General features: G+C 39.3%; 2 protein-coding genes across 3 annotated transcripts; both read left to right on the top strand.

The window, feature by feature from the left end:
* The first annotated feature begins 2,626 nt into the window (after positions 1–2,626).
* Tas2r38 (taste 2 receptor member 38) lies at positions 2,627–3,580 on the top strand. Its single transcript, XM_042677220.1, has one exon. It carries the CDS (start codon positions 2,627–2,629, stop codon positions 3,578–3,580), a length of 954 nt encoding a protein of 317 aa, XP_042533154.1.
* An 11,153-nt stretch (positions 3,581–14,733) lies between these two features.
* Clec5a (C-type lectin domain containing 5A) lies at positions 14,734–25,526 on the top strand. 2 transcript variants are annotated; one of them, XM_042677245.1, is made up of 6 exons: positions 14,734–14,999; positions 15,399–15,497; positions 20,236–20,295; positions 20,595–20,773; positions 24,011–24,123; positions 25,299–25,526. In XM_042677245.1, exons 2-6 carry the CDS (start codon positions 15,419–15,421, stop codon positions 25,408–25,410), a joined length of 543 nt encoding a protein of 180 aa, XP_042533179.1. In that variant the 5' UTR covers positions 14,734–14,999; positions 15,399–15,418; the 3' UTR covers positions 25,411–25,526. The 2 variants fall into 2 exon arrangements, with proteins under 2 accessions (XP_042533179.1, XP_042533178.1); XM_042677244.1 differs by having other exon boundaries at positions 14,735–14,999; positions 15,314–15,497.
* The last annotated feature ends 1,339 nt before the right edge of the window (positions 25,527–26,865 follow it).

The following is a 26,865-nucleotide window of genomic DNA, read 5'->3' as shown; positions in this document are numbered from 1 at the left end:
AAAACAATAACCAACATTTCCTCAATAGACACCACTCCAATACAGCCACCATTCCAAACATGTGAGTCCATGAAGGCATGTTTTCTGTGTACATATCATTCCATTCATCATCTGTCTGTCATATATCATCTATCTATCATATATGAGATGGGTTCAATTGTTTGCAAACATCAGAGACAGGGTAAGCGGCAGAGCTAGGTCTTAACTCGAGTGCCTTGTTCAAGATATACACTCTTACAGAATACATCAACTAAAGCTGGGCACCGAGGCTAAGCAAGCAGAACAGGAGTAGAAACCTAGAGGAGGGAAGGCTATCATACAACAGACTGAACACCTTTCCTTCCATACTCACTCATTCCACAAAATGGATAAGGGATTGAGTGAGAAATTACAGTATTTGCAAGAGTTCAGAAGAGGCACCAGATTGGGGGAAATGTCAGAAAATAATATGCAGTCTCTGAATGATTAGTTCTAAACCATCTGTTGAGTAACTAGCCTGAATTTTTCAGGTGCAGTCATGAAATCCATTGCTGTTTCCTTTGAGACCAGGGAGGATTAGAGATGCGGAAGGCCAGAGATTAGCAAATATTTGGTGTTGTTAAAGATGGGAAAAACCTAGACTTCAGAAATTGCAACCATGTCTGTTAGAACAGATTCCTAGGGATGTTAAAAATATAAAATGTCTTATTATAAATATAATCCATAAGAATGAGATAAGATGATTAAATTCTTTATTCATAGACATTTATTTTAAAATATGAAACTTCATTTCAGAGGCCCTGAACATTTTGATCCGAGCAATGATGTGATCTACAGTGTATTTTATCAGGATCATTGTTGCTTTGTGGAAAACTGGAAAAGGAAGTGGGGATGGAATAATCCATTTCAGACATAGCCCCTTCCCTCCCTGTTGATAGCAAGATGTCAGTTTTGCTCAGATTAATACCTCTTTTGCCAAACACAGTGTCTGGCACAACAAAGACAGATTCAAAAACAACAACAACAGACAAGGGTCTCATATCTAAAATATACTTGAAACTCAAAAAATTAAATCCCCCAACAACAGATCTTCAAAGAACAACTGCCCAATAAATAAGTGAACTAAAGACTTACAGAGAAACTTCTCTAAAGAGGAAATAAGAATGGTCAATACACACTTAAAGAAATGCTCAACGCTCTAGCCATAAAAGAAATGCAAATCAAAACAACATTGAGATTCCAACTCTGATAACAACAGATGCTGGAGGGGATGTGGCCAGAAGGGAACCCTACTGCATTGTTGGTGGGAGTGTAAACTTGTTCAACCACTTTGGAAAGCTGTATGGAAGTTCCTCAAAAGACTCCACATAGAGCTCCCCTATGACCCAGCAATCCCACTTTTGGGCATTTACCCAAATGATCACAAACAAGACCACACTAAAGCTACCAGCACAACTATGTTTTTGTACCATTATTTACCATAGCTAAGACATGGAACCAACCCAGATGCTCCTCAGTAGATGAATGGATCAAGAAAATGTGGTATATATATAATGGAATTCTATGTCTCCATCAGAAAAAATGACATTGCCCCATTTGTGAGGAAATGGAAAGACTTGGAAAAAAATTATATTAAGTGAAGTAAGCCAGGCCCAAAGAAACATAGGTCTCATGGTTTCCCTTATTTGCAGTAACTAGTATATGTCTGGAACAAGCAGAAAAGGTCAGATAAGATGATGTTAAGCTATTGTTTCTAATGTATTTATAAGGTACCATGTGATTTTGTTGTTGTTGTTGCTTTGTATGTCCCTCCCTCACAGCATTAACCCCTGTTTTCACTGTATTTGATGTAGGTATAATTTGGGGAGGGGAAGGAAAAAAACAAATTGTTTAAATAGGGATACAGGTTGATCCATTGCAACAATGAGATGTACAAAACACTATGTTGAAAAACGATCTTTACAATTTAGGTGGGGAGAATGGGGGGAGTGTAGTTGAGGAGGTGGGAGGGAAGGGATGGTAAGGGAAAAACAAAGGAGGAGGCAACAATGCTGGATAAGAAATGTACTCATTACCTTGCCCATGCAATTGTAACCCCTCTGTACAGTATTTTCACAATAAAAAAAAAAAAAAGAACTGTGCCACCGAAGAGATAGAACAAATGAAAATGGAAAGAGACAGTCTATAGGACCTTACTACATGGAGAATCTCTGTTTTGCGTGTTTCCATTTCTCTTGCAACCCATAAACAAATCCTACTCCTTCCGACCTCCACCCCCATAGATCCAGATGGGCATGCAAAACCGGACCCTATCTCATTGGAAAGCTGACCCTATCTTGTTTGCATCCCTGATGCTGTACTGTGGCCCTCTGAGGCCATGGAAGAGGAAATTGGCTTTATTAAAAGCTTCTGCATCACCCAAGCGGTCAAACCATCAGTCATCTGCCCTTAAGATCAGCTTTCATGTGTATCTAAGAGATATGCTAAAGCAACATCTCTCTAAGTTCCTGCCAGAGCCTTTTCTGTAAGCCCCTGGGCCAGAGCGAGGGTCAGAGCTGGATGTTGTGTAAAGGATGGCCCTGGTGCCTTTCCTACTGGATGACTGTCCTGAGTCTTAACTATATTGGACAACTGGAGAAGAAGCGTCATGCTGACCCTGACTCCATCCTTAACTGTGTCCTTTGAAGCCAAGATTGGGTTTTTGTTTCTTTCCTTTCTGGAGTTTGCAGTGGGGATCCTGGCCAATGCGTTCATTTTCTTGGTGAATTTTTGGGATGTAGTAAAGAAGCAGCCATTGAGCAGCTGCGATCTTGTGCTACTATGTCTGAGCATCACGCGGCTTTTCCTGAATGGGCTGCTGCTTCTGAACGCTATCCAGCTCACCTGCTTCCAGCAGATCCAACACCCGCTGAACGACAGCTACCAAGCCATCCTCATGCTCTGGATGATCGCAAGCCAAGTCAGCTTCTGGCTCGCGGCCTGCCTCAGCCTCCTCTACTGCTCTAAGATTGCCCGTTTCTCTCACCCCTTTCTGCTCTGCTTGATGAGCTGGATCTCCAGGAAGATCTCCCACATTCTCCTGGGTGCCATGCTTTTATCCTTGGTCTGTGCTGTGCTCTGTATGTGGGACTTTTTTGGCAGATCTCAGTTCATGGCCACTGTGGGGTCACCCCTGAATGATACAGAACTCGGTTTGCAAGTTCCAAACCTCCATTTTTTTTACTCATTTCTCTTCTGCAATGTGATGTCTCTCCCTCCTTTCCTATCTTTTCTGGTGTCATCCGGGTTGCTGATTTTCTCCCTGGGAAGTCACTTGAGGACAATGAAGTCCCAAACCAGAGACTCTGGGGACCCCAGCCTGGAAGCCCACGTCAAAGCCCTCATATCTCTGGTCTCCTTTCTCTGCTTCTACGTGCTGTCCTTCTGCGCAGCTCTCATCTCCGTTCCGTTACTGATACTGTGGCGCAACAAGGTCGGGGTGATGGTTTGTGTAGCGGTGATGGCGGCTTGCCCTGGGGGCCACGCAGCCATCCTGATCTCAGGCAATGCCAAGCTAAGGAGGGCAGTAAAGACCATTCTTCTCTGGGCTCGGAGCAGCTGAAAGGTAAGGACAGCCCACAAGGCAGCTCCCAAGATGCTGTGCTGAGTGAGGCTGGAGGTCAAGGGGAGTCATCCTGCATATGCCTCTGATGTGTGGGAATAATCTTCCGATTCTTCAGCATTCCAATTTGTTTTTAAAACTGAACTGGAAGTCTCTGCTCAATAACAGTTGTCTCACGCATAGAAAGGTTTAATAATTAAAACTCTCTGAGTGAGCTGGACAATTATACTAGTCTTGATTCTGTAGGTTAGTTTGGGATAATGAACAAACTCGAAAGGTGAGATCTGCAGGGTAAACTCCGTCTGTGCTATGGTTTACTATCCTTGCTCAGTAGGAGCTAACCCATGAGAAATCACCACTTGTGAAATCACCACTAAATCGCAAGACAGTATGGCTGGCTTTCAACACGGGTGCTGGGTTCTTTGCCCAAACTGGTGCTCTTTATAATAGTTGAAAATACTTGCTACTGTGGACATTACATCATTTTCAAATGGCACATTTTGCGTGGAAACATAAAATCTGAAAAAGAAAAGCTGAGAACAATGATCATAGCTCCAGCTTCAAAAGACACATTAAAAGGCCAAAGGATCCAGCAGATAAAGGTCATTTTGTCTGTAAAGACAATGACTCCCAATGGACTTCCACCTGCTGTATGAGAGGTAATGTAGATCTGTGTTCAGTGAGTGTCCTGGATTCCACAATCCTGTGACCCTTCTGACTCTGCTCTGTTAGCTGTGCTAGTAAGGAACCTGCCGGAAGAGCCTAATCAAAAGGCAGAGATTCTGCCAACTTTGTTTTCCTGAATATATATATATATATATATATATATATATATATATATATATATTTGAATTAACCAAAACAACTTCTAAAAAATTTCAGAAGAGAAACTTGAACACCAGACATTAAAATACTGAAAGACTTCAAAGTCATGGGTCACTGGAGGCCCTTACTTATACTAGCTGTGGGTGCTGCAAGAGAACTGCTTTCTCATTTCAGGTGCCTTCTGCTCTGGATCCATCTAATTTTTTTCTGTTTTCCCAAATAGATTAGCCTTTTCTTCATCTCCGTGGCTACAAGTTTTATGACTTTATCTGACTTCTTTCACTTTGTAGACACCAAGATTGCCATAGGCTCCCCTCAGAGGCCATGGTCCCCACTCTTGGTTATGCAATTAGATTAGTTAAGAATTTTATTTTTTTAATGTCAATGCCTAGGCTACATTCTAGGTAGGCCAGAAAGACCAAATGTTTAGTCTTTAAAAACTAGACTGCCTAGTTTTTAAGCGGATGATCCAAGCCAAGGTATAGCAAATCAAACTGTATCATTGCTATTTTTTCGCCAGTCCTAGGGCTTGAACTCAGGGCCTGGGCACTGTCCCTGGGCTTTGTTTTGCTCAAGGCTAGCACTCTATCACTTGAGCCACAGTGCCACTTCCAGCATTTTCTGTTGATGTGGTACTGAGGAATGGAACCCAGGGCTTCATGAATGCTAGGCAATCACTCTACCACCAAGCCACATTCCCAGACCATGTATCATTTCCTTTTAATTCCACTTTCCTAGAGAATTCTGAGGAATATCACAGAAAAGAAAACAGTGGAGACCACCCTTGTTTTCTTTGTTTTTCTGAAAGTTCTCTCTGGAAAGGTGTACATTATATCCATAGCTTTTCTTAAAAACTATTTTCCAGAACAGTTTCAGGTTCACCATAACATTTTTTAAAAAGGCACAAAGCCATCCTACAGCTTCCCCCATTATCAACACCCCCCCCCCCACTGTAGCTTGGATAAATTTATACTAGTATGTAATGACCATTGTAATATAACTTACAAAATTTTGAGCCCTGCCTACTCATCCTACCCACTCTCCCTCAACTCCTGGGACCCACTAGCCTTGTTTCTTGTTGTTATTGGTCGTGGGCTTGAGCTTGGGGCCTGAGCTCACTCTCAAGGCTAGCACTCTTCCACTTTGAGTCACAGTCCCACTTGTGGTTTTCGGGTGGTTAATTGGAGTCTCATAGACCTTCCTTCCCAGGCTGGCTTCAAACTGCGACCCTCAGATCTCAGCCCCATGAGTAGCTAGGATTACAGATGTGAGCCACCAGGGCCTGGTCCACGAGTCTTTTCACTATCTCCACAGCTACTCTTTTTCATAATGCCATATAGTTGGAATTATATAGGATGTAGCCTTTTCAGATTGACTTGTGCAGATTGTTTTCTAGACATGAGCTTTCAACAACTTTGAGTAAATTCTGAGTAAATCAGATACTGGACCATATGATAAAAGATGTTTTATTTTATAAGAAACCATCACACTTCCTTCCAAAGTGTTTGTACCATTTTATATTCCCACAAACAATGACCAAGAGCCAATATTTGGTGTTCTGGATTTTGATCACTCTAAGAGATGTGTATCGGTATCTTGTATTTTTAATTTACATTTCTTTGATAATGCATGATTCAGAGAATTTTGTCATATGGTCATTTGCATGATTTTATTTTCAACATTATATACTGGAGATTCACCTATAGTATATAAATCACAGCCTATTTATATACCCACAAGTAAGGATCAGTTACTGTGTTGTTTATAGTTTGGAGTTATTATCAATAAACTTCCTATAAACATTTTTCATCCATGGACAAAATTTTCATTTCTCTTAGATAAACACCTAGGAATGAAAACACCATGTCATTAGGTTAATACAAGTTTAACTTTATAAGAAACTACTTATAATAAAAAAGCAAATTAAAAAAGAAACTGCTGAAGAGTTTTCCAAAGTGATCCTGACATTTTTGTTCCAGTCAGCCCTGTAGGAGAGTTGCTCTATATTCTCATCAACAGCAATTTGGTGATGTTAGTAGGTTTGGTACAGGAGTTTAAATTCAGGGCCTCAAGCAAGTGTTGTACTACTTGAGCCATTTTACTAGTTTTAGCTTATTTTTCAGATAAGATCTGACTTTTACCAGGGCAGGTCCAGGCCCATGATCCTTCTACCTCTGCCTCCTGAGTAGATAAAATGATAGCCATGTGCCATCACACCTACGGTCAGTCTTTTTAATTTTGGTTATTCTAATGGGAGTGAAATAGTTTTAATTTTCATTTTCCTGAGAGCAAATGACATGTAGCAAATTTTCATGTTCAGCGTGGTCATTTGTATATCTTCTACTATAAGCTATTTGTTGGCCTATATGCTTACACTGAGGTGTCTTTATTGCTGATTTATAGGATTACTTATTAGTGAATTTTAGTATTTGTGTATGTTTTATATATGTATTCATACCCGTTACATGTATATTTATAACATAATTATATAGAAGTCTGTTTTTCTTATTGATTTGTAGGCATTTGTATAAATATATATGCAAAATATTGACATAATTATGCATGTATGGAAATATATAGATGTATATACATATATAGAAATTATGGAGACCTTTGTCCTTATATGTATTTACTTAACCCAGACTATACTTGCCTTTTTATTTTTTTAATTGTAAATTAATGAGAAGAAATTCTGGATTAATAAAATTCAATTTGCATTTTTATCTTTCATATTTGTACTTTTTATGTCCCAAGATGTATCTGTTTGCTTCTTACATGAAAAAAGTTCATGATTTTTTTCTCTTTAATTTTAACAAAGTGCTTTTTTGTATGTGTGTATGTGTGTATGCATGTATGCCAGTCCTGAAGCTTGAACTCAGACCCTGGACACTGTTTCTGAGCATTTTTGCTCAAGGCAAGCACTTCTGACTTTTTTCGTAGTAACTAGAGATAACAGTCTCACTGGTTTACCATCTAGGGCTAGCTTCAAACCACAATCTTCCTTTGAGTATCTAGGCTTACAGGCATTAGTCACTGGTGCCCAGCTTAATTTTTAAGAGTTTTAATATTTATGTCTGGCTATAGAGTCCAGTTTGAATTAATTAATTTCATATAATCTAGCTATTTGGTTATATAATCCACTTTGAAGGGATGAAACTTAGTTTTTTGTGTATCCATCTAGGAAGCTTAGAGCCATTTATTGAATCTTTTTGATTCCTCATTAAATGGACTTGACATCTTCATTGAGAAATAAATGTTCTCCATAACGAAATGTTTGTCTACCATTAACAATACTTTAATTTCCTTGGTTTCTATAAATCATGAGTCAGTTTTAAAGGCAAATATTGTGAGCCTTCCAAACATACTTTATTTTTCCAAGTTGTTTCAGTTACTTTGAATCATGACTTTCATAACAACTGATATGCATAGATAGAGAAAGGTACATATTATTATTCATATACACATTCAATCTCCTGTAAATTCATCTATAAACGTACATACTTCCTCTTTTGCTTAAATCTTACATTTCTTTTAGTGATTTAAAGTTTTCAATGTAAAATTCTTTTAATAAAATTATTTTTGGCGGGCGCCGGTGGCTCATGCCTGTAATCTTAGCTACTCAGGAGGCTGAGATCTGAGGATCACAGTTCAAAGCCAACCAGGGCAGGAAAGTCCGTGAAACTCTTATCTCCAATAAACCACCAGGAAACTGGAAGTGGTGCTGTCGCTCTAGCGGTAGAGCATTTGCTCGCTTTGAGCTGAAGAGCACAAGGACAGCGCCCAAGCCCAGAGTTCAAGCCCAACAACCGACAAAAAAGAAAAAAAATTATTTCTATGTGTTTAACATTTATTACTGTGTATTTAATTACTTAAAGTTTCATTCAATTGTTTGCTACCAGTATATAAAACACAACCTACACTAATCATGTATCTATGGCTTTCCTAATGTAGTAGTAATGCTAGTAGCTAAAATTCTTAAACAATCATGCCAACAACATATAAAGCAATTTTACTTTTTTCTGCTTCATTTTATATCTTTTATTTAATTTATTTTACTTGGCAGACTCTCTAATAAAATATTGTTTAGAGTTAATGTGAGACTATATCCTGGGTTTTTTCTCCATTTTTAGGGAGAAAATATTCAATATTTTATCTCTAGGTATAATAATGTCAGCTGCAACTGTTTGTAGATTTCAATTATCAGGCAATGAAAAATTATTTTTACACTAAGTGCTTAAGCATTATTATCATCGATGAGTGTTGAATTTTATTAAAAGTTCCCTCTACGGTTGGGTGCTGGTAGGTTAAGTTTATAGTTCTTGCTATTCAGGAGGCTGAGAGCTGAGCATTGAAGTTCAAAGCGAACCCAAGCAGGAAATTCCATGAGACTCTTTTTTTTTTGTTTTTGTTTTTGTTTTGTCAGTCGTGGGGCCTGAACTCTGGGCCTGGGCGCTGTCCCTTAGCTCTTCAGCTCAAGGTGAGCGCTCTACCACTAGAGTCACAGAGCCACTTTCAGATTTTTCTGGTTATGTGGTGCTGAGGAATTGAACCAAGGGCCTCATGCATGCGAGGCAAGCACTCTACCATTGAACCACTTTCCCAGCCCTCCATGAGACTCTTATGTCCAAAGGATAGATTTAAAAAAAGCTGGGACTCAAGAGGAGAGTGCTAGTCTTAAGCAAATAAGCTCAGGGACAACACCCAGGCATTTACGGATATAGTTCTTTTGTTTTCCTCCTCTATTTTATTAGCTCCTCTATTTTATTAGTTTTTGAATGTTATATAAACCTTGTGTTCCTATGATAAGATTCACTTGACCATAATGTATTACTTTAAATATTGCTACATTTTATTGGTATTGTTTTATTAAGAATCCATATGGGGGGTGGGGGGCTGGGAAGCTGGCTCAGTGGTAGTGCGCTTCCCTTGCATACATGAGGCCCTGGGTTCGATTCCTCAGCACCACATAAGCAAAAAAGAAAAAATCCGGAAGTGGCACTGTGGCATAAATGGTAGAGGCTAGCCTTGAGCTGAAGAGCTGAGGGACAGCGCCCAGGCCCAGAGTTCAGGTCCCACAACCGGACTCCCCCAAAAATTAAAAAAAAAAAAAGAGTCAATATGGGACTGGGAAGGTGGCTCAGTGGTAGAGTACTTGCCTTGCATGCATGAGGCCCTGGGTTCGATTCCTCAGCACCACATAAGCAGAAAAAAACGGAAGTGGCACTGTGGCTCAAGTAGTAGAGTGTTCACCTTGAGCTGAAGAGCTCAAGGATAGTGCCCAGGCCCAAAGTTCAAGCCCCACAACCGACAAAAAATAAAAAGTAAAAGAATCCATATGTTTATATGGAACATTGACCTCAGTCTGTCTCTCTCTCTTATATGGAATGTTGATCTCAGTCTGTCTGTCTCTCCCTCTTATTTCCTGCATATTTCAAGGGAAGAAAATTGCCTATGATTTTTATTCCAGATCTGGAAATTAAATTTGCTTTTCTATGTGTACTAGCCAACTAAGCACTGAGGACTTAATTTCCACAATGACCCAACTCTTCATCATATTATGTCTTGGATTCCCAATTAAATGTCTGTGCTGAGCAGACCTCAGAGGTTACTTCTGATGATTTTCCTGTTACCTGAGTGTAGACTATACTTTGGACACAAACACACACACCTCTAGATTCATCTTGACTCTCGATTCAATCAAGAATTAACACTAACTTTAAGAAACCATTGAAACTACTCAGGTTTTTTTCTACTGTAGTAATAAATATTCTGTATCATAGAACACCTACACTTCTTGGCCTGTGAGCAGACTGTCCTCTCCCTGGGTCCCTCCTCTGAAACCAATCAAATTACATTGAGAAATGGGGGTACAGGAGTGGGGTCAGAATTCAAGTGAATGATGTAGACAATAGTTTGAGTAATGAGCAGGGAGATGTGGGTCACATTACAGAGCCGAGTTTGAGCTGAGGCTTTTCATGTTAGTAATCATAATAGAACCTAAAATAAACATAATCAGTAAAGTGGTTTTATAAAGATATAAATAACATTTTGTAGGATCAATATGAAAGGAAGGAAGATCCATTTGTATTTTAATTACAATGAACAAAAATTTAGTCATAGGTGAAGATAGCAGGAATAGAAAAGTAGGCACAGATATGAGAGCTTTAGGAAAATTATCATCATCTTAGTTCAGTGTCTTAATATAGTGTTGACAGAGAAGAAAGAATCAAACAGGATTTCAGTGGGCATTGTTAATATGATGCAATCATTAATGAAAATAAGGAAGTGGAGAGGGGAAGTTGGCTTCAGTTTTGGAGAAATGGTTAAGGCTGTTACAATTTGGTTAACATCATGTCACCAGCAGATTTGTGGAAATGAAGGACTAACATTTACATTGCATGCTCATGATCTTAAAAGAGATGCTAGTCTGAAAAAAGTGTAAGTTTTGGGTTGGGTTATAAAGGTAAAGTATTGGCAAAGTTAAAGGCCATGAAGTTCCAAAAGGAGCAGGAGAGTAAGAGGTAGTAAAGATGGTAGATATACATGTTTATATGGTTTAGTTAATCATATACATGCATATATACTAGTTATATATAAAGTCAACTGTATACATTAAGATGTATGTATATTGTCTGAGAAAGTACTGTGCTTTTAAAAAGAATTAGAGAAATGAGAAAATGAAATCAAATTTTGAGCTTTTCTGTGCAAAGAATGCCCTAAATATATGTGACAAGTTTTTGTGTTGTTTTTTTGTTTGTTTTTGTCAGTCGTGGAGCTTGAACTCTGGGCTTGGGTGCTGTCCCTCAGCTCTTCAGCTCAAGGTGAGCACTCTACCACTTGAGCCACAGCACCACTTCTAGTTTTCTAGTAGTTTATTGGAGATAAAGGTCTCACGGACTTTCCTGCCCAGGGCTTTGAACCCTGATCCTCAGATCTCAGCCTCCTGAGTAGCTAGGATTACAGGCGTGAGCCACCGGCGCCCAGCACATGACAAGTTTTATAGCTATATTAGGGGAATGTCCCAAATCTCTCTCATGGCAGCTCTTTTCCTAATTACTCAGCAAATATGCTGTGTATACCTGATAGTTATCTATATGTTACATTTATCTATACTTAAGGTATAGTTAGGGGAAATTGAAAAAGTGCCAGTGGTTAACAAATGTATTTGTGTCATTGATTTGCTGAGGTCCAACATTTTGTAAGCTGAAAATACAGGTCAGGCCCTTGGGCATCTCTTAGTCTTAACAGGAAGGCAGGAAAAAGCATACAAAGAACCATCCTACATTCATACACCCCAAAGTTCAAGAACATAGTCATCCATCTAAAACTTTAAAATTTTAAGTGTCCCAGACATTCCAATCTCAGGTTCATAACTGAAATTATTAGCAACAGGAGCTGATATTTGAATGCTTCTACAGGTTTGTGTCAACATGTGTTTGAATTAAGTAACTGTGTATACAGAGTTTGGTGGAGTATAACCTGAGATTTCCCACTGCATTATTTTATATCAATTATTTTCCAGTAATCATATTTTAATATTTTTCTGTACTACCTTTGTTTCTAGATGAGGAAAGTTCAGAGAGAGAATTCAGTTAATTGCCGACTATGCTATCCTGTGAATTAAGTGTGAATATTTTGAATTTACAATAGTACTGATCCTTGTAAAATTTGGCTCCGATGAAATAAAGTTTAAATATCAAAATACCTATTAATAGATAAAAGGATACATGTATTTTAAAAGTGATTGTCAATCTCAAAAAATTAAAAGTAGAACTGTTATATAAGCCAGCACTTCTACACTGGGAAGATATATAAAGGAAATGAGTATCAGTATATTAAGTAGATCTCTGCATTCCTATTGTAGCACTAGTCACAGTAGGTAAGAAATGGAAATAACCTAAGTATCCATTAACAAAAGAGAGGATAAAGAGAATCACACACACACACACACACACACACACACACACACACACACACACACACACACACTATTCATTCAGCCATTAAAAAAAATACCAATTCTAAACAAGGATACAGGTTGGCCCATTGTAACAATGAGATGTAAAAGAAGACACTATATTGAAAATGAACTTTGCAATTTGGTGGGGGGAAGGGGGAGTTGGGGAGGAGGAGGGAAGGGATAGTAGAGGAAAAGAAAGGAAGAGGTAACAATGTTTGATAGCATATGCACTCATTACCTTACTCATGTAACTGTAACCCCTCTGTACACTATTTTTACAACAAAAAAAATAGAAAAGAAGAAAAATGAGGGAAGGGGTAACAAGTTTGACAATAATCGTTCTTATTACCTTAAAAAAATACCAATTCTCATTTGTTACAACTTAGATATGGAAGACATGTTAAGTGAAATAACCAGGCACACAGACAAATATTTCATTATCTCACTCACCTGTGAACTATAAATCAACTCTTCTCACAGAAGTAGAGAGTTAAAAGGTGCTTACCAGAAAAAAAATAGGAGTATTAGAAGTTGAAGAAGATTAGGAGGTTGGTCAAAAGGTACAAAACTACAATTAAATCAAAGAATAGTACTAGAATAGTAGGGAATGTATCAGGCATTTCTGTATAGCTTGCAGAGTGGACTTAGAATGTTCTTTTTTATTATTGTAAAGGTGATGTACAGAGGGGTTACAGTTACATAAGTAAGGTAGTGAGTACAGTTCCTTTTGAACAGTGTCACCCCTCTCTCTCATTTTCTCCCAGTTTTTCCCTCCTGACCCTCTTCTCCCCGAAGTTGTATTGTTAATTTCCAGCATAGTGTCTAGTGCGTATCACGGTTGAATTCATTCACCCTTTGTCCCACCATTTCTGTGTTTCCCCTTCCCCTCCCCAAATCAGATAAACTTACATATAAGACAAACTTACATATAACAACAGGGACAAAAGGGGAAAAACAGAAAAAAGAACCACAAAAAAATAAAAAAGCCTCTTGTTTCAGTTTCTTGGAGTTCATTTCAATTAGCATCATTTTACATAATCGTATGCACATAGCCATTGAGCCTTTGTGATCCTATCCTAAAAAGGTAAATGTTTGAGGAGATCACATGGTGATCATCATGAAGTACTTACATGTAGCCAAACAAATATATATATATATATATATATATATATATATATATATGGTTTTTCTAGGGCATGTTGTGTTCATTGGGATTTTTGTTTTGTTTCGTTTTTTGCTAGTACTGGGTTGGAGGGGGATTAAACACAGGGCCTCTCATTTGCTCACCTTGCTTGCTGTGCTGGTGGTGCTCTATCACTTAAGCCATGTCTGTGGCCCAGCTTGTTGCTAGTTACATAGGAGATAAGGCTCTCGGACTTTTCTGCTTAGTCTGGCTTCAAACTGTGATCTTCTAGATCTCAAACGCCTTGAGTAGCTAGGAATATAGTTGTGAGCCACAAGCACCCAAATTGTTTGATTTTTTTTTTGTATGTTAAAATTGTTAAAGTGATTTCAAATTTAAGCTTAACATGGAAATTATCACTTAAAAATCACAGTTCTTTACAACTTGTACTTTGTACAATGTTCTTGGAAAATCTTGCTAAGGCCCTCCAGGTCCTCCGTTTCTTGAGTCTATTTTAAGCTCTATTTGTACAGGGATTTATCTGTTTTGTAAAGCTTGAAGTTGTAGCACCTTAAATTTGTAGCATTCTTTTATATGTCACAAAATCCCAGGTGGCTTCAATGGTAAGATGCTCTATTGCATCCTAAGAAATCACAACATCACTAAGAAAGAAAAATTGAAGCCTGCCAATTAGTCTGCCATCTGTATCCATGAATTTCACATTTATGGATCCAACTAACTGATAGTTATAAATACTTTCAAAGTCACATCTGTAGATTTCAAAGATGATTTTAAATATACAAGAGCATTGCATAGATTATATACAATATAATCTGTGTGCTTGAGAGAGGATCGGCAAGTGATGAATGTTTTATACCCATGTGCACAATAAGGGTGTGCAAGTCCAACATGTGAAGACATGGATCTGAAAAGAATACATGAAGAAACACGAGTTTGTTGTTGTTAGCAGAAAATGCTAGAGTGGGGTGGTGAGAGGTACAGATCCAATACCTATTTCCCAAGTGCCAAGAAGAATATCTGATATATGGTAGGCACTCGACATCTGCTGAAAGAACAAATGAGGTGTAGACCTTGCAAAGGAGTCCAAACCGCATGCTGGGAACTATGGACAGTTAACAGAGGAAGTATTAGCACACGTTGAGGTTTTTTCTTTTCCAAATTCCTCTAGAAACATTGCCCTGTGTTATGACTCCTCTAACAGGAACCTCCTCTTGCCCAGCTAGGGATTCCCTTCCTCTCTTTGCCCCGCCTGCGCCCTTTGCCAAGAGCACTGCACAGTCAGAAGCATTCTCTTGGAGATGCTTCCAGGACAAAGCAACTGTGGAGAAGGAAGTCAAATTGCAGAAGACAGTCACTCCCTTTGGGTACTTAGGACTCCGTCTATCAACCTCAAACTGCTTCGGGGCAGGGCTGCTGCCCATTGGACCAACCAGTAGGCCTCTGGAAGACCCTCCTCAACAAACCAACCACGCTTCCCAAGGACAGCGCAGGTAAGTCTGGCTGTCTGCACAGACTCTTGGTTCATCCTCTATGCTACACCCTCCAGAGATGCCTGTTCTGCCACTACCCCTGGCAAAATTGAAGAATGTGACTTCTGCAGCTGAAGTCAGTATGTCTAATACTACAAACTAAAATCTGTAGGAGCAAAGCGCATGAAAAGAAACACAGGAGAGTTTAATTATTAGATAAGAGTTTGAAGGCCACAGGATGAGGGTTGGGCACTGCCACCAGGTTCAAAGGCTCCCAGCCTACATCCATCATCTATCTATCTCAATGGCACAACTGTCTTCCAACCCTCCCTCAGGTGCTCTAGGAAAGAGGTTTGACTGAGGGCTGGAGAAAAACAACTTGGTCCCAAAGTTCTCATGCTGCTGCCCTGATCCTCCCAGGCTTCCATATCTTCACCATCATGAACTGGCACATGATCATCTCCATGCTTATTGTGGTGGTCCTTAAAGTGATTGGAATGACCTTGTTTCTGCTGCATTGTAAGTATTTGAGCAATTGCTTCCCCTGATTTCCCTATTGTCTTGCTCTTTGACTCTACTCAGGAGGAAGGAATAAGTATACAGGTGAGGTCCTAGGTTTCTTCACTTGACGTCAAGTGACATAGCCTGGGGCCACTGACAATGCCCTTCTCACACGCAATGTGTGAGTGTGAGCACACGCAATGAATCAGGTTCTCTGGTCTACCTTGGAAAAGGTAGTCCAGAGTGTATGAGAAAACTGTTTCCTGAATCTTACTTGGATAATCCGAGTTGAAGGGCTTCTTATTACTGCTAAGATTTGAAAATAGAGTTCTAGTTCAATGATATGGTGATGTTAATAGCTGAACTATGAATGAACAAGATTTAACTTGAGGGGGAAATTTGACAAATTCTATAAACTTTATACCCATGTTAATTCATCTCCACAAATTAATTAGTAAGAGGAAAGCTTCATATCAAAGGATTTCACTGCAATTCAATAAAAGTAGAATCTCTAGGCCCTTAAGCCAATAGGGAAACAAATGAGGAAGGAAATGTGAGTGAGTAGGTCACCGCAGTTGGGTAAGAGTAGTTAGTCTGCCTTGTGTAATGCCCGTCAGTTACGAAAGCAGAAAGGAAATTTCAGGACAAATACGTGATCTCCACGTTGCCACCAACCTGAGTCAGAGAGCATAAGGTTTCCTAGGTTTCAGTACCCTAGAATCCCCTGTGGGCTTGATTGCCACATCCTTTGTGTAGCCACATTTGGAGCTGGCTTTCATTGGCAGGAGGAAGTGTGTGTCATTCCCATGGGGAGCTAGGGAGCAGATGATGCATGCAAGGGTATTTTCCTCTCTACCATCCAGCCTCCATGAGGGGAATTCTTACAGATATTCCTCTAGGTCTTCTTTCTGGAAATAAGGATGACTTGTATAGAATCAGTTTAATATAAATATAAATATGTAAATATAAATATGCTTCTTAGACTCTGGAGTGTAGTCATATAGAAACCATGCAGCACAGAAACCACTGCACTAAGCATGCTAAGTAACATGGTATGTGTGCCTAAAAGTATAGTATACAAGACAGAGAAGAATAGCAAAAACATGATTTTATAAAAAAAATAAGGGAAATGTAATAAATCATGTGGTATGTAGAAATAGATGATAAATGATAGCTAGCTTGAGAGAGAGAGATCAATAGATAGATATAGATAGACAGATAGACAGACAGAGAGAGAGAGAGAGAGAGAGAGAGAAAGAAAGAGAGAGAGAGAGAGGGCTCTTCTATTAAAGCCCCCTCCTCTGAGCCTTTCCTGAAACCACTCTCTCATTTTCTCATATAACACTCTAGTTATTCTTAAGATCTTTAAGAGAAAGACCTTTCCTCATTCATCTATATATCAACTCAGTACAGTGAGTGTTGTGAACAAAATATTCATGAAACATATGCATATGTATATACATATTATATATGTATGTGTATATATGCATGTATTTGTACATGTATGTTTCATGACTATTTACATATATATGTATGCATGTATATATCAGTTTCTTCCAGTTATAATTCCAAAGTAGTTTCTGATGAAAGGTGGGCTATTACACATTACAAGGATTCATTGAATCAGGGAATGAAATTTTAAAAATGAATGCTAATGTCTAAGTGGGAAAAAATTGTATCTGGGTAAAGTGGCCTTTTCCCATAATAACAAATAACTGAGTGTTGAGTGAAGGTTTGGCCAGTCTTGGAAGCCCACCAATTTGCCTATTGTATTTAAACAGACTCTTCTCTGTTTATAGGAAATCTCTTGAATGTTTACCCAGTTGCTTCATTGCAAACACCCGCTAGGTTCTGAATCCCGCTCCAATTAGTCACCATTTTTTTGGGCTGTGAAGGTGCAAATAAGAAGAACACCCAATATCTTCCAGGATTATAATTTTTGTAGAGGGTTTGAGACAGAAGATAAATGAGAACAGCAAAAAATACTCTCTAGAGATGAAATCACTCAAAGAACATTTCAAACACTTCTCCTTTGAGAGATACATTGTCCATTTTGGGAAGAAGAAAATGGTCAATAAATTATATAGCACAGATAGCTTGTACCTGATCCTAGCAACTCAGGAGGCTGAGATCTGAGGATTTTAGTCCAAAACCAGCCTGGGCAGGAAAGTCTGTGAAACTCTTAATCTCCAATTAACCACATCTCTATCCCAAAAAGCCAGAAGTGGAGCTGTGGCTCAAGTGGTAATACAATAGCCTTGAGCAAAAAAAGCTTAGGGACAGTGCCTAAATCCTGAGTTCAAGCATCAAAATAATACATATGTATATTATACACATATATACACACGTACATGTACAGCACATTAAAACATGATGATGCAGTTTTGGGAATGAGTGTAAAATTCTTTGTTATCTAGGAAAAAGTAATTTTCTACATAAGCCCACAATAGGCTTACAATTTACACACAAAATGAATTTGTTCTCTTGATACAACATAAACCATGTATGGCTTATTAATATTCTATATTTATCTCTCTAAGCCAATGATTCAGTCTTTATTTGTGTTAAATGTTTTCAGTTGTTTCAAGTTTTTAAGGTAAATAAAGCTAAAGATTCTTTAGAAAAAAAACAGAGGAAATAGCTTTAGTTTTTCTCCATTGAGTATAATACTGGCTGGCTGTAGGTTTGTCATATACAGCCTTTATTGTATTGAGGAAGGTTCTATGGATTTGTAATTTTTCCAGAACCTTCATCATAAAGGGGTGTTGGATCTTGTCAAATGCTTTTTCTGCATCTATTGAGATAACCATGTGGTTCTTATCATTGCTCTTATTGATATGATTAATTAATTGATTTGTGTATATTGAACCATCTTTGCATCCCTGAAATGAATCCTGTTTGATCGTGGTGTATGATTTTTTGGATGAATTGTTGAAGTTGATTGGCCAAAATTTTGTTGAGAAGTTTTGCATCAATGTTCATCAAAGATATGGATCTATAGTTCTTTCTCTTTGATGAGTCCCTGCCTGGTTTTGGGATAAGGATTATTATAGCTTCATAGAATGAATTCGGTAGTGAACTTTCTCTTTCAATTTCATTGAAGAGTTGAAGGAGTATTGGTGTGAGTTCTGTTTGAAGGCCTTATAGAATTCTGCTGTAAAACCATCTGGTCCTGGGCTTTTCTTAGATGGGAGGTCTCTTATTGATCTTTCTATTTCAATGCTTGATATGGGCCTGTTAACATGGTTTAACTCATCTTGGTTTAGTTTCAGCATGTCGATATTTGCTAGGAAAAGGTCCATTTCTGCCAAGTTCTAAACTTATTAGCATAAGGGTTTGAGAAGTATTCCCTTATAATATTCTGAATCTTGGTTGTTTCTGTGGTGATGTTTCCACTCTCATCTCTGAGTTTATTTATTAGGGTGTGTTCTCTTCTTTTTCTGATAATATTTGCTAAGGGTCTGTCAATTTTGTTAATTTTTTTGAAGAACCAACTCTTGTTGATTCTTTCTATGGTTTTTTTGGATTCTAATTCATTTAATTCTGATTTAATTTTAATTATTTCTTTCCATCTACTGGATTGGGGTTTATCTTGCTGACACTAAAGCTAGCAGCACAACTATGTTTATTGCAATGTTCTTTACCATAGCTAAGATATGGAACCAACCCAGATGCCCCTCAGTAGATGCATGGACCAAGAAAATGTGGTATATATACATAATGGAATTCTATGCCTCCATCAGAAAGAATGACATTGCCCCATTTGTTAGGAAATGGAAAGACTTGGAAAAAATTGTATTAAGTGAAGTAAGCCAGGCCCAAAGAAACCTAGGTCCCATGGTTTCCCTTATTTGCAATAACTAGTAGATGTCTGAGTCAAGCAGAAAAGGTCAGATAAGTTGATGTTAGGGGAATGAATCCCAAGATAAGTATTCAAATTTTTTTTTGTTTTTTTTTCTTTCATGCAATTGTTTCTAACATATTTATAAGATGATTTCTTTGTTGCTTTAGATGTCCCTCCCTCACAGTATAACCCATGCTTTCACTGTATTTGATGTTGATATAATTTGTGGAGGGGAAGGGAAAAAAACAAATCGTTTAACTAGGAATACAGGTGGACCCATTGCAACAATGAGATGTACAAGTTGTTATGTCGAAAAACGAACTTTACAACTTTGGTGGGGGATGGGGGGAGGATTGGGTGGGGGAAGGGGGAATATAGGAAGGGATGGGAAGGGGAAACAAAGGAGGAGGCAACAATGCTTGATAAGAAATGTACTCGTTATCTTGCCCATGTAATTGTAACTCCTCTGTATGGTATTCTCACAATAAAAAATAAAATAAAAAAATATTAATGATTTAGAAATTATGAAAAAAAATACTCTCTAGAGCCTGGAATATAAGTGCTCACAACAACTGCTTAGAAATACGGTAGCACCCTTCCAGGGATCTAAATTCCTCCATTACTCTTCTCTCTTACTCTTTTCCCCTCTTGGTTTATCACATCTACCACCACACCAGGAAGAGAGAGAAAGGGAGAGGGAGAGGGAGAGGAAGAGGGAGAGGGAGAAAGAGAGAGGAAGGACATGAATGAGGACTGGGTATTGATCATAGAAAATTGTGTGGTAGTTAGAAGTGTCAAAGAAAGTGTCTGAAAAATTCCAGTTCCCTAATCATGAGCAAACTCAGCCCATGCTCTGATGGTTGTATGTTATAGTCACTATATAGTAACCTTTAACTTTTCTTTTTATTTCAGTCTCACAGATTTTCGGGAACAATAACAATAGCCTCATTCCTACAAGAAGCTATGGCACAGGTACAGTGTATGGTTTTACACCTCTCCACCCACATCCTTTTGTATTCTGAATTTGATAGGCTTGACTTTTTGCCTCCATTATTAAGGAACTTTTTTGTACAAAGAGGCCATAAAGCAAGACTTTCTAGTTTATTCCCTCCAAGTCATTCATGCACAGAGAAACCGATTAAACTGGCTGGAACGTCTCTCTGGATTAAGACCAATTTGAATCACTGAAATTGTTATAACAGACCATAATATAATAAAGGAATTGTAAGCATGTAGTAAAATACTGTTCCATCATTCTGTGACTGTTCCAGGGCATACAATCCACACCACTCATTCCCCAACTGTCTCTTCAGCTTGCCCCAAAGACTGGGACTTGCATCTAGGAAGGTGTTTTTTCTTCTCCATCAGTGAAGAGCACTGGAGCAGAAGCAAGGAGGACTGTGTAACAAAAGACTCTACTTTGGCAATTGTTAACACACCTGAAAAACTGGTAAGAGTGTGGCATGGCAGAGGAAGGCAGCCCACCCTATATAAGCTCGGTGGGTGGAAACAGTGGGCAATGTGGTGGGGTGAAATGTGAGGTAGGGAAAAGAAATGTAGAAATGGCTGTCTGGGAAGTTCAAGCTCCTGGGTCTGAACTTAGGGTCGGAAGAATTTCTAGAGTATGTTCTTCAGCTCCATCTGAGCTAGAAATCCAGACGCTTGACTTCCCTATAAGGCATTGTAGTAGGCTAGTATCCTAGGGATGACACAGGAAATGGCCAGGTACAGCGGCACACACCTGTAATCCCACCTTCTCAGGAGACAGAGATAGAGAGGATTGAGGTTTGAAGCCAGTCTAGGTAAAAATTTAATAAGATTTCCCCCTCCATATCAATCAAAACCCAGGCATTTCTGGGGTGGGAAAGGGAACATACCAGTGGTTCCACATAGTGGGCACAAATAAAAGGTTTCCAGTTGAAATCTGGCCTCAAGGAAGTAAGATTTTAGGCAAAATATAATTGTAGCAAAAAAAAGAGAGGTGGCTCAAGTAATAGAGAACCTGCCTAGCAAGCAAAAGGACCTAGTAAAATAGGAAAGAAAGAAAGAAAGAAAGAAAGAAAGAAAGAAAGAAAGAAAGAAAGAAAGAAAGAAAGAAAGAAAGAAAGAAAGAAAGAAAGAAAGAAAGAAAGAAAGAAAGAAAGAAAGAAAGGAAAGAAAGAAAGGAAGGAAGGAAGGAAGGAAGGAAAGAGTGAGAGAAAGAGAGAGAAAGGAAGGAAGGAAGGGAGGGAGGGAAGGAGGGAAGGAAGGAAGGAGGGAGGGAAGAGAAAGGAAAGAAGGAAGGAAGGAAGGAAAGCAAGAAAGAAAGCAAGAAAGACAGACAGAAAGACAGACAGAAAGAGGGAAAGAAAGAAAGAAAAAAGAAAGGAAGGAAGGAAGGAAGGAAGGAAGGAAGGAAGGAAGGAAGGAAGGAAGGAAGGAAGGAAGGGGAAAGAAAGAAAGAAAAGAAAGAGGGAGGAGGGAAGGAAGGAAGAAAGGAAGGAAAGAAAGAGAGGGAGGGTGGGAGGGAGGGAAGGAAGGAAGGAAAAAAGGAAAGAAAGAAAGAAAAGAAAGAGGGAGGAGGGAAGGAAGGAAGAAAGGAAGGAAAGAAAGAGAGGGAGGGTGGGAGGGAGGGAAGGAAGGAAGGAAAAAAGGAAAGAAAGAAAGAAAGAAAAGAAAGAGGGAGGAGGGAAGGAAGGAAGAAAGGAAGGAAAGAAAGAGAGGGAGGGTGGGAGGGAGGGAAGGAAGGAAGGAAAAAAGGAAAGAAAGAAAGAGAGAGAAAAGAAAGAAGGAAGGAAGGAGGAAAGGAAGGAAGGACATGGAATGACCAAAAAGCTGATGAGTAAAAGTTATTTAAAATAACAGAATTTTTCATCCACATGAGATATTAGTGTGTCATTCCAGTATACAAAATAAAGAAGAAAAAGCCAGGCACTAGTGGCTCATGCCTGTAATCCTAGCTACTCAGGAGGCTGAGATCTGAGGATCGCTGTTCAAAGCCAGCCTGGGCAGGAAAGTCTGAGAGACTCTTATCTCCAATAAACCATTCGCAAACTGGAAGTGGTGCTGTGGCCCAAGTGGTAGAGCGCTTGCCTTGAGCTGAAGAGTGCAAGGACAGCACTCAAGCCCAGAATTCGAGCCCCATGACTGACAAAAAAAAAAAGAAAGAAAGAAAATGTGAATTAATAAAATTAGTGATGAAAAACAAAGAATCAGATTATACTGCAGCTTTGTTCCAGAAAATCCACTTTGTATAACCACTGTGCCCCAAAAAAGCTTTATTTATCTCCTTTTGTCCCATAATAATCCTGAGGATGTATTGTTAATTTATATTTTACAAATGAGGAAATTAGGACAGAGAGAAGTATTGGTCAAGATCATATACCTAAATAACAAAACATAGAATTGAACTCATATTACTCTGATTCTCAAACTTAGTTCTGATCAACTACAGACTATAATTGATTTTGTTTATAGATGTCTCTTCAAATCCAAGTATTTGTTGATTGTGAAGAAATGTGCTATATAATATTCCTGTTTCTCTTTCTTCATTCCTTCCCTCCTGATCTAAAATGTCCTCCTGTGACTGAGATGAATTTGCGGAAGAGCTTTCTTCTCTGAATTTTGACAATAGATAAGCAACAAAAGACAGGAGTTGGGATGATTACAGGTTTTCTGTGTACCCCAGTAGGAAGGGAAAAAATGCCTTCAGATAGAAAGTCAGGAGCAAGGCAGGGGATAAAAGAGGAAACAGAAAGAGAAGGGACAGGAAGTTGCTGATCTTTCCTCTCTTGATCACTTAAGTGAGGTAAATCCCAAGTTTAGTCTATGGCATTTTCCATGCTATCCTCACAAAAAAATGTTAAATGATATAACACTCAATTTAGTATCTGATTCAACTTCATTTAGAATATAAAGACTAGTATTATGAGTACCTTCCATATATATATGTATATATGTATATGTATATATATGTATATATATAGGGATGTATGCCAAATATAAAAAAAGATACATTTGAAATCACCTGTTTTCCACTGTATTTTCTCCATTCCCCATTACCTCAACGTGGTCCCAGGAGACCACCACCAGCATCACCTGGGCATTGCTAGGAATATAAATTCTTCATCCTCTGCGTTGGAATTTCTGCACCAGAAGCCAAGCAATCTGTGTTTTAGCAAGACCTCGAGATGCTAGGACTGCCTGAAAAGTTTAAGAACTTCTGGCCAGTGCAATGGTTCACACCTGTAACGATCCTCAACACTCAGAGGTCGAGATCAGGAGGATTGCAGTTTGAGGCCAGCCAGCACAAAAACTTATGAGACTTAATCTTAATCAATAATTTTAAAAAATGGGCCTAATGGTGCACACCTATTGTTTCAGCTAGAATGGAAAGCATACATAGATAGATCACAGCCAGCCACAAAGTGGGATCATGAGAAATAATGAAATCAGAAGGAACTGGAGGACCTGATTCAAACCGCAGAATTCCTTGCCTAGCAAAAGCAGGACCTTGAGTTTAAATCCCAGTACTGCCCCCCCAAATGAACTTCTTCTTCAGGACAAGTGTCTATTGTAATTGACACTTGTTATAGACAGCCTCCTATCCCAAGCAGCTTTCCTTATTCACAGAATCAAATACCATCTGATTGACTCAAGGGCAGCAGTAAAGAAACCACTGTTGAGGTGTTTGCTTTCTAATTTGTAGACCTACCTTCAGGAGATAGCTGGTGTTGAGAAGTATTTTATTGGCCTAATACGTGGGGCTGGGACTACAGAGAAAAGATGGCACTGGATCGACAACTCTGAGTTCAATGGCAAGTACGTGAACCTCCCACATTTTTCTGGGGAATCTTGCTTTATGTCAAAAGATCAAACCTGAAATTTATCCCCAAATAGTTCAAAGCCTGAGGCGCAACAATTTGTTTGTTTTCTTTTTTCTTCCAACTTGTATGTTCCCAGAGACACATTTGCTCTAAACTTCTCATTATAAAAAATATTAAACATCTTACATAATAAATAAGAGGATTCATATGACAAATCATTGTGTTCCAAGTAAGACCCAAACAAGTTGTTTTTTTAGCTCTCATATCTCTCAAACTGAAAATCACCTTTCTTCCCAAATGCTTATAAGTTTTCCATGATGTAGCTCCTTTAGCTAACCTAAAGTTATTATGATAAAATTGCCTTTACTTTAAAAGCTATGGACTTCTAACTTCCAAAAATAATCTCCAGTGACTCATTCCATGGGGAGAAACTTTGGCATAAAATGTAATATTCCCATTGCTCTATGAAAATGCTGACTCAGACAAGGAGCAAGTCAGGACCTCAGCCTACCACTGTTGGTCCTACAGAGCAGACAAAATTAACATTCATGTCTACAAGTGTCAGGCCCTACCACTCTACAGAATTTCCCACAGTATCCACCTTGACACCTAAGAAAACTTTGCTTACTATCTAATAGAGACTGATGAGAAGGTTGAAATGTGTTGAGTGTCACATAGCACAAAGCGGTAGCACCATATATGACCCCCATATTCATTTCAGCGCGCAAAACTTACCACTTTTCCTTGAAACCAGATTCTTTTCTGTTAGATTGAAAGAGAGATAGAAAAGGAGATGGGAGAAGGCCAACAGATACCTCTACCAAGTCTTTCCTGAAGCCAGCCAGCTAGAGTACAGCTTATGTACATGCACGGAGTACAAACACACTTGGGGAAGGGAAGCCATGGAGATATTTCAGCCCAAGAGTCTAAATGACTCCTACAGCCTGGGAACAAGAGGAAGAAGTGGGTGTAGAGCTGGATCTGGAGAAGCTAGATTGAGAAGGAGGGGGCTGGGTTGAGCTGGCGTAGAAGGGCTGGTGCAGAGGGAACGTTATGACAGCATGGTGGGCCTGCTGCCCTTGTGTGCAGGCCCCACCACACTCCCACTCTGCCATCAGAAACGGCAGGACAGCGATCACAAGCCATAAACGTGTTTTCTTTCTCACTTAGTGTGACCAATCAGAACCAGAACTTCAACTGTGCCACCATAGGCCTGACAAAGGCTTTTGATGCTGCACCTTGTGACGTCAGCTACCGCTGGATCTGCGAGAAGACGCCCTAAGGATCACAGCTGTGCAAAAAGAAAAAAAAATAGCTAAAATAAAGAGAAAAGTAGCCACTGGGAGTGGTCCAGGAATCAGATTACTGCACCCACCTTCCACAGGTTCCTGGCAGAGCTCCCTACTGAGACCTCAGAGAGGGTTCACCACCCCTTATACACACACACACACACACACACACACACAACCAGGAAAACACCCCTGGTTCAGCTGTTCTTCAAGGTCACACTTCCCCTGACTGCATCCTCCTAGTGGGTCCAGTTAATTAGGAACTGTTACCTGCTTACTAGTGGAGGTCCTTGCCTGTCTGAAAAGTGAACTTGTATATTCTGCATAGGGGAATTAGTTGCTAGTCACCTCTAGGAGACAGGTCCACTTTTATGAAGCCAGCACAGTTGGTGTGGAAATGAAGTCTGTGTCTATAGAGCTGAACATTTCTCTCTGACCTACAGGGTTTAGCCTACTGACAGGATTTGTTTCACCCTCAGCGAATGTGACTATACTGCAGACTGAACAGATATTAGAACTATTGAGAAGGCAGCAGGGGTAAAAGATGGGTGATCTCAGGTTCTAGGACCCCCATTTCTGTTCCCGAGACCCCAGTCACCTGTCTCCCCTGCAAGGCGGGTAGGCAGAGGCCTTCATCAGGCTCAGTTGAGACCTGACCTTGGAGAAGGTTCCAACAGCTGAATATGGAGAAGAAAGACATTATTTGTAGGAATGGAGGGGAGTCTGGAAAGGGCAGAATCTGCTCAGTGATACCTCTGAAAAAATAGTCAGACCAAGGTGGAAGGGGCTAACAAACTAGATCTCTATTCTTTAGCACTTCCCTGACAATACACTCAAGCCTAAAACCTTCTTGTCCTGGTATGGGATTCTGGTATAGCATATGTAGCTAGCTCCTTTACAACTGGAATTTGGGTGTGCAAATTCACTTTCCTCTGACGTTTATTTCTCAACCCTGTGAGTTGATATACTTTGAGAATTTGGGGAAAATTTGGGGCCTCAGTGATTATGGCATATTCCACTATTCAGTTCTAGAGGGACCCAGACAAGTATGTCTCCTGGTATGTCTTCTGACCTCAAGAATCCTTGCACTGATTGGCATCAGTGGTCGAGCAGACTGAAATGCAGAGAATGAGAAGGTCCATACAAGGACATGTAGGATGGAAGCAAGGAGCAGGCATGGAGAAAAAAGGGGGTACCAGGAGACAGAAGTCACAAGAACAAGCAGGGGTCATTTAGCCACACTGAAAGAAAGGCAAGAAAGAAATAGAAAAGTCTTGGATCCCTTGGCTGTTATCTGCATCCAGAGGAAAATATCCACAATGTGCACACCTTAGGAGAGAAAATGAGATGCACTGGTTGTTTTGAGTAACAAGACTTTTACTATAGATAAGATCATATAAAAACTTAGTCATCTAAGTAAACAGACTTACCATCTGCCTTTAATTTCA

The sequence above is a fragment of the Dipodomys spectabilis genome, unplaced genomic scaffold (assembly GCF_019054845.1).
Source record: "Dipodomys spectabilis isolate Male_0828 unplaced genomic scaffold, ASM1905484v1 ptg000034l, whole genome shotgun sequence".
Classification (NCBI taxonomy): Eukaryota; Metazoa; Chordata; class Mammalia; order Rodentia; family Heteromyidae; genus Dipodomys; species Dipodomys spectabilis.
The sequence above is the reverse complement of the archived record's forward strand: the minus strand, read 5'-3'. Positions and strand labels throughout refer to the sequence as shown.

Coding starts and splice junctions, on each gene's coding strand:
- Clec5a (XM_042677245.1), top strand. CDS start 15,419: ATGAACTGGCACATGATCATCTCCATGCTTATTGTGGTGGTCCTTAAA. Junction 20,296..20,594: donor TACAAGAAGCTATGGCACAG/GTACAGTGTATG, acceptor TGACTGTTCCAG/GGCATACAATCCACACCACT. Junction 20,774..24,010: donor TTAACACACCTGAAAAACTG/GTAAGAGTGTGG, acceptor TCTAATTTGTAG/ACCTACCTTCAGGAGATAGC.
- Tas2r38 (XM_042677220.1), top strand. CDS start 2,627: ATGCTGACCCTGACTCCATCCTTAACTGTGTCCTTTGAAGCCAAGATT.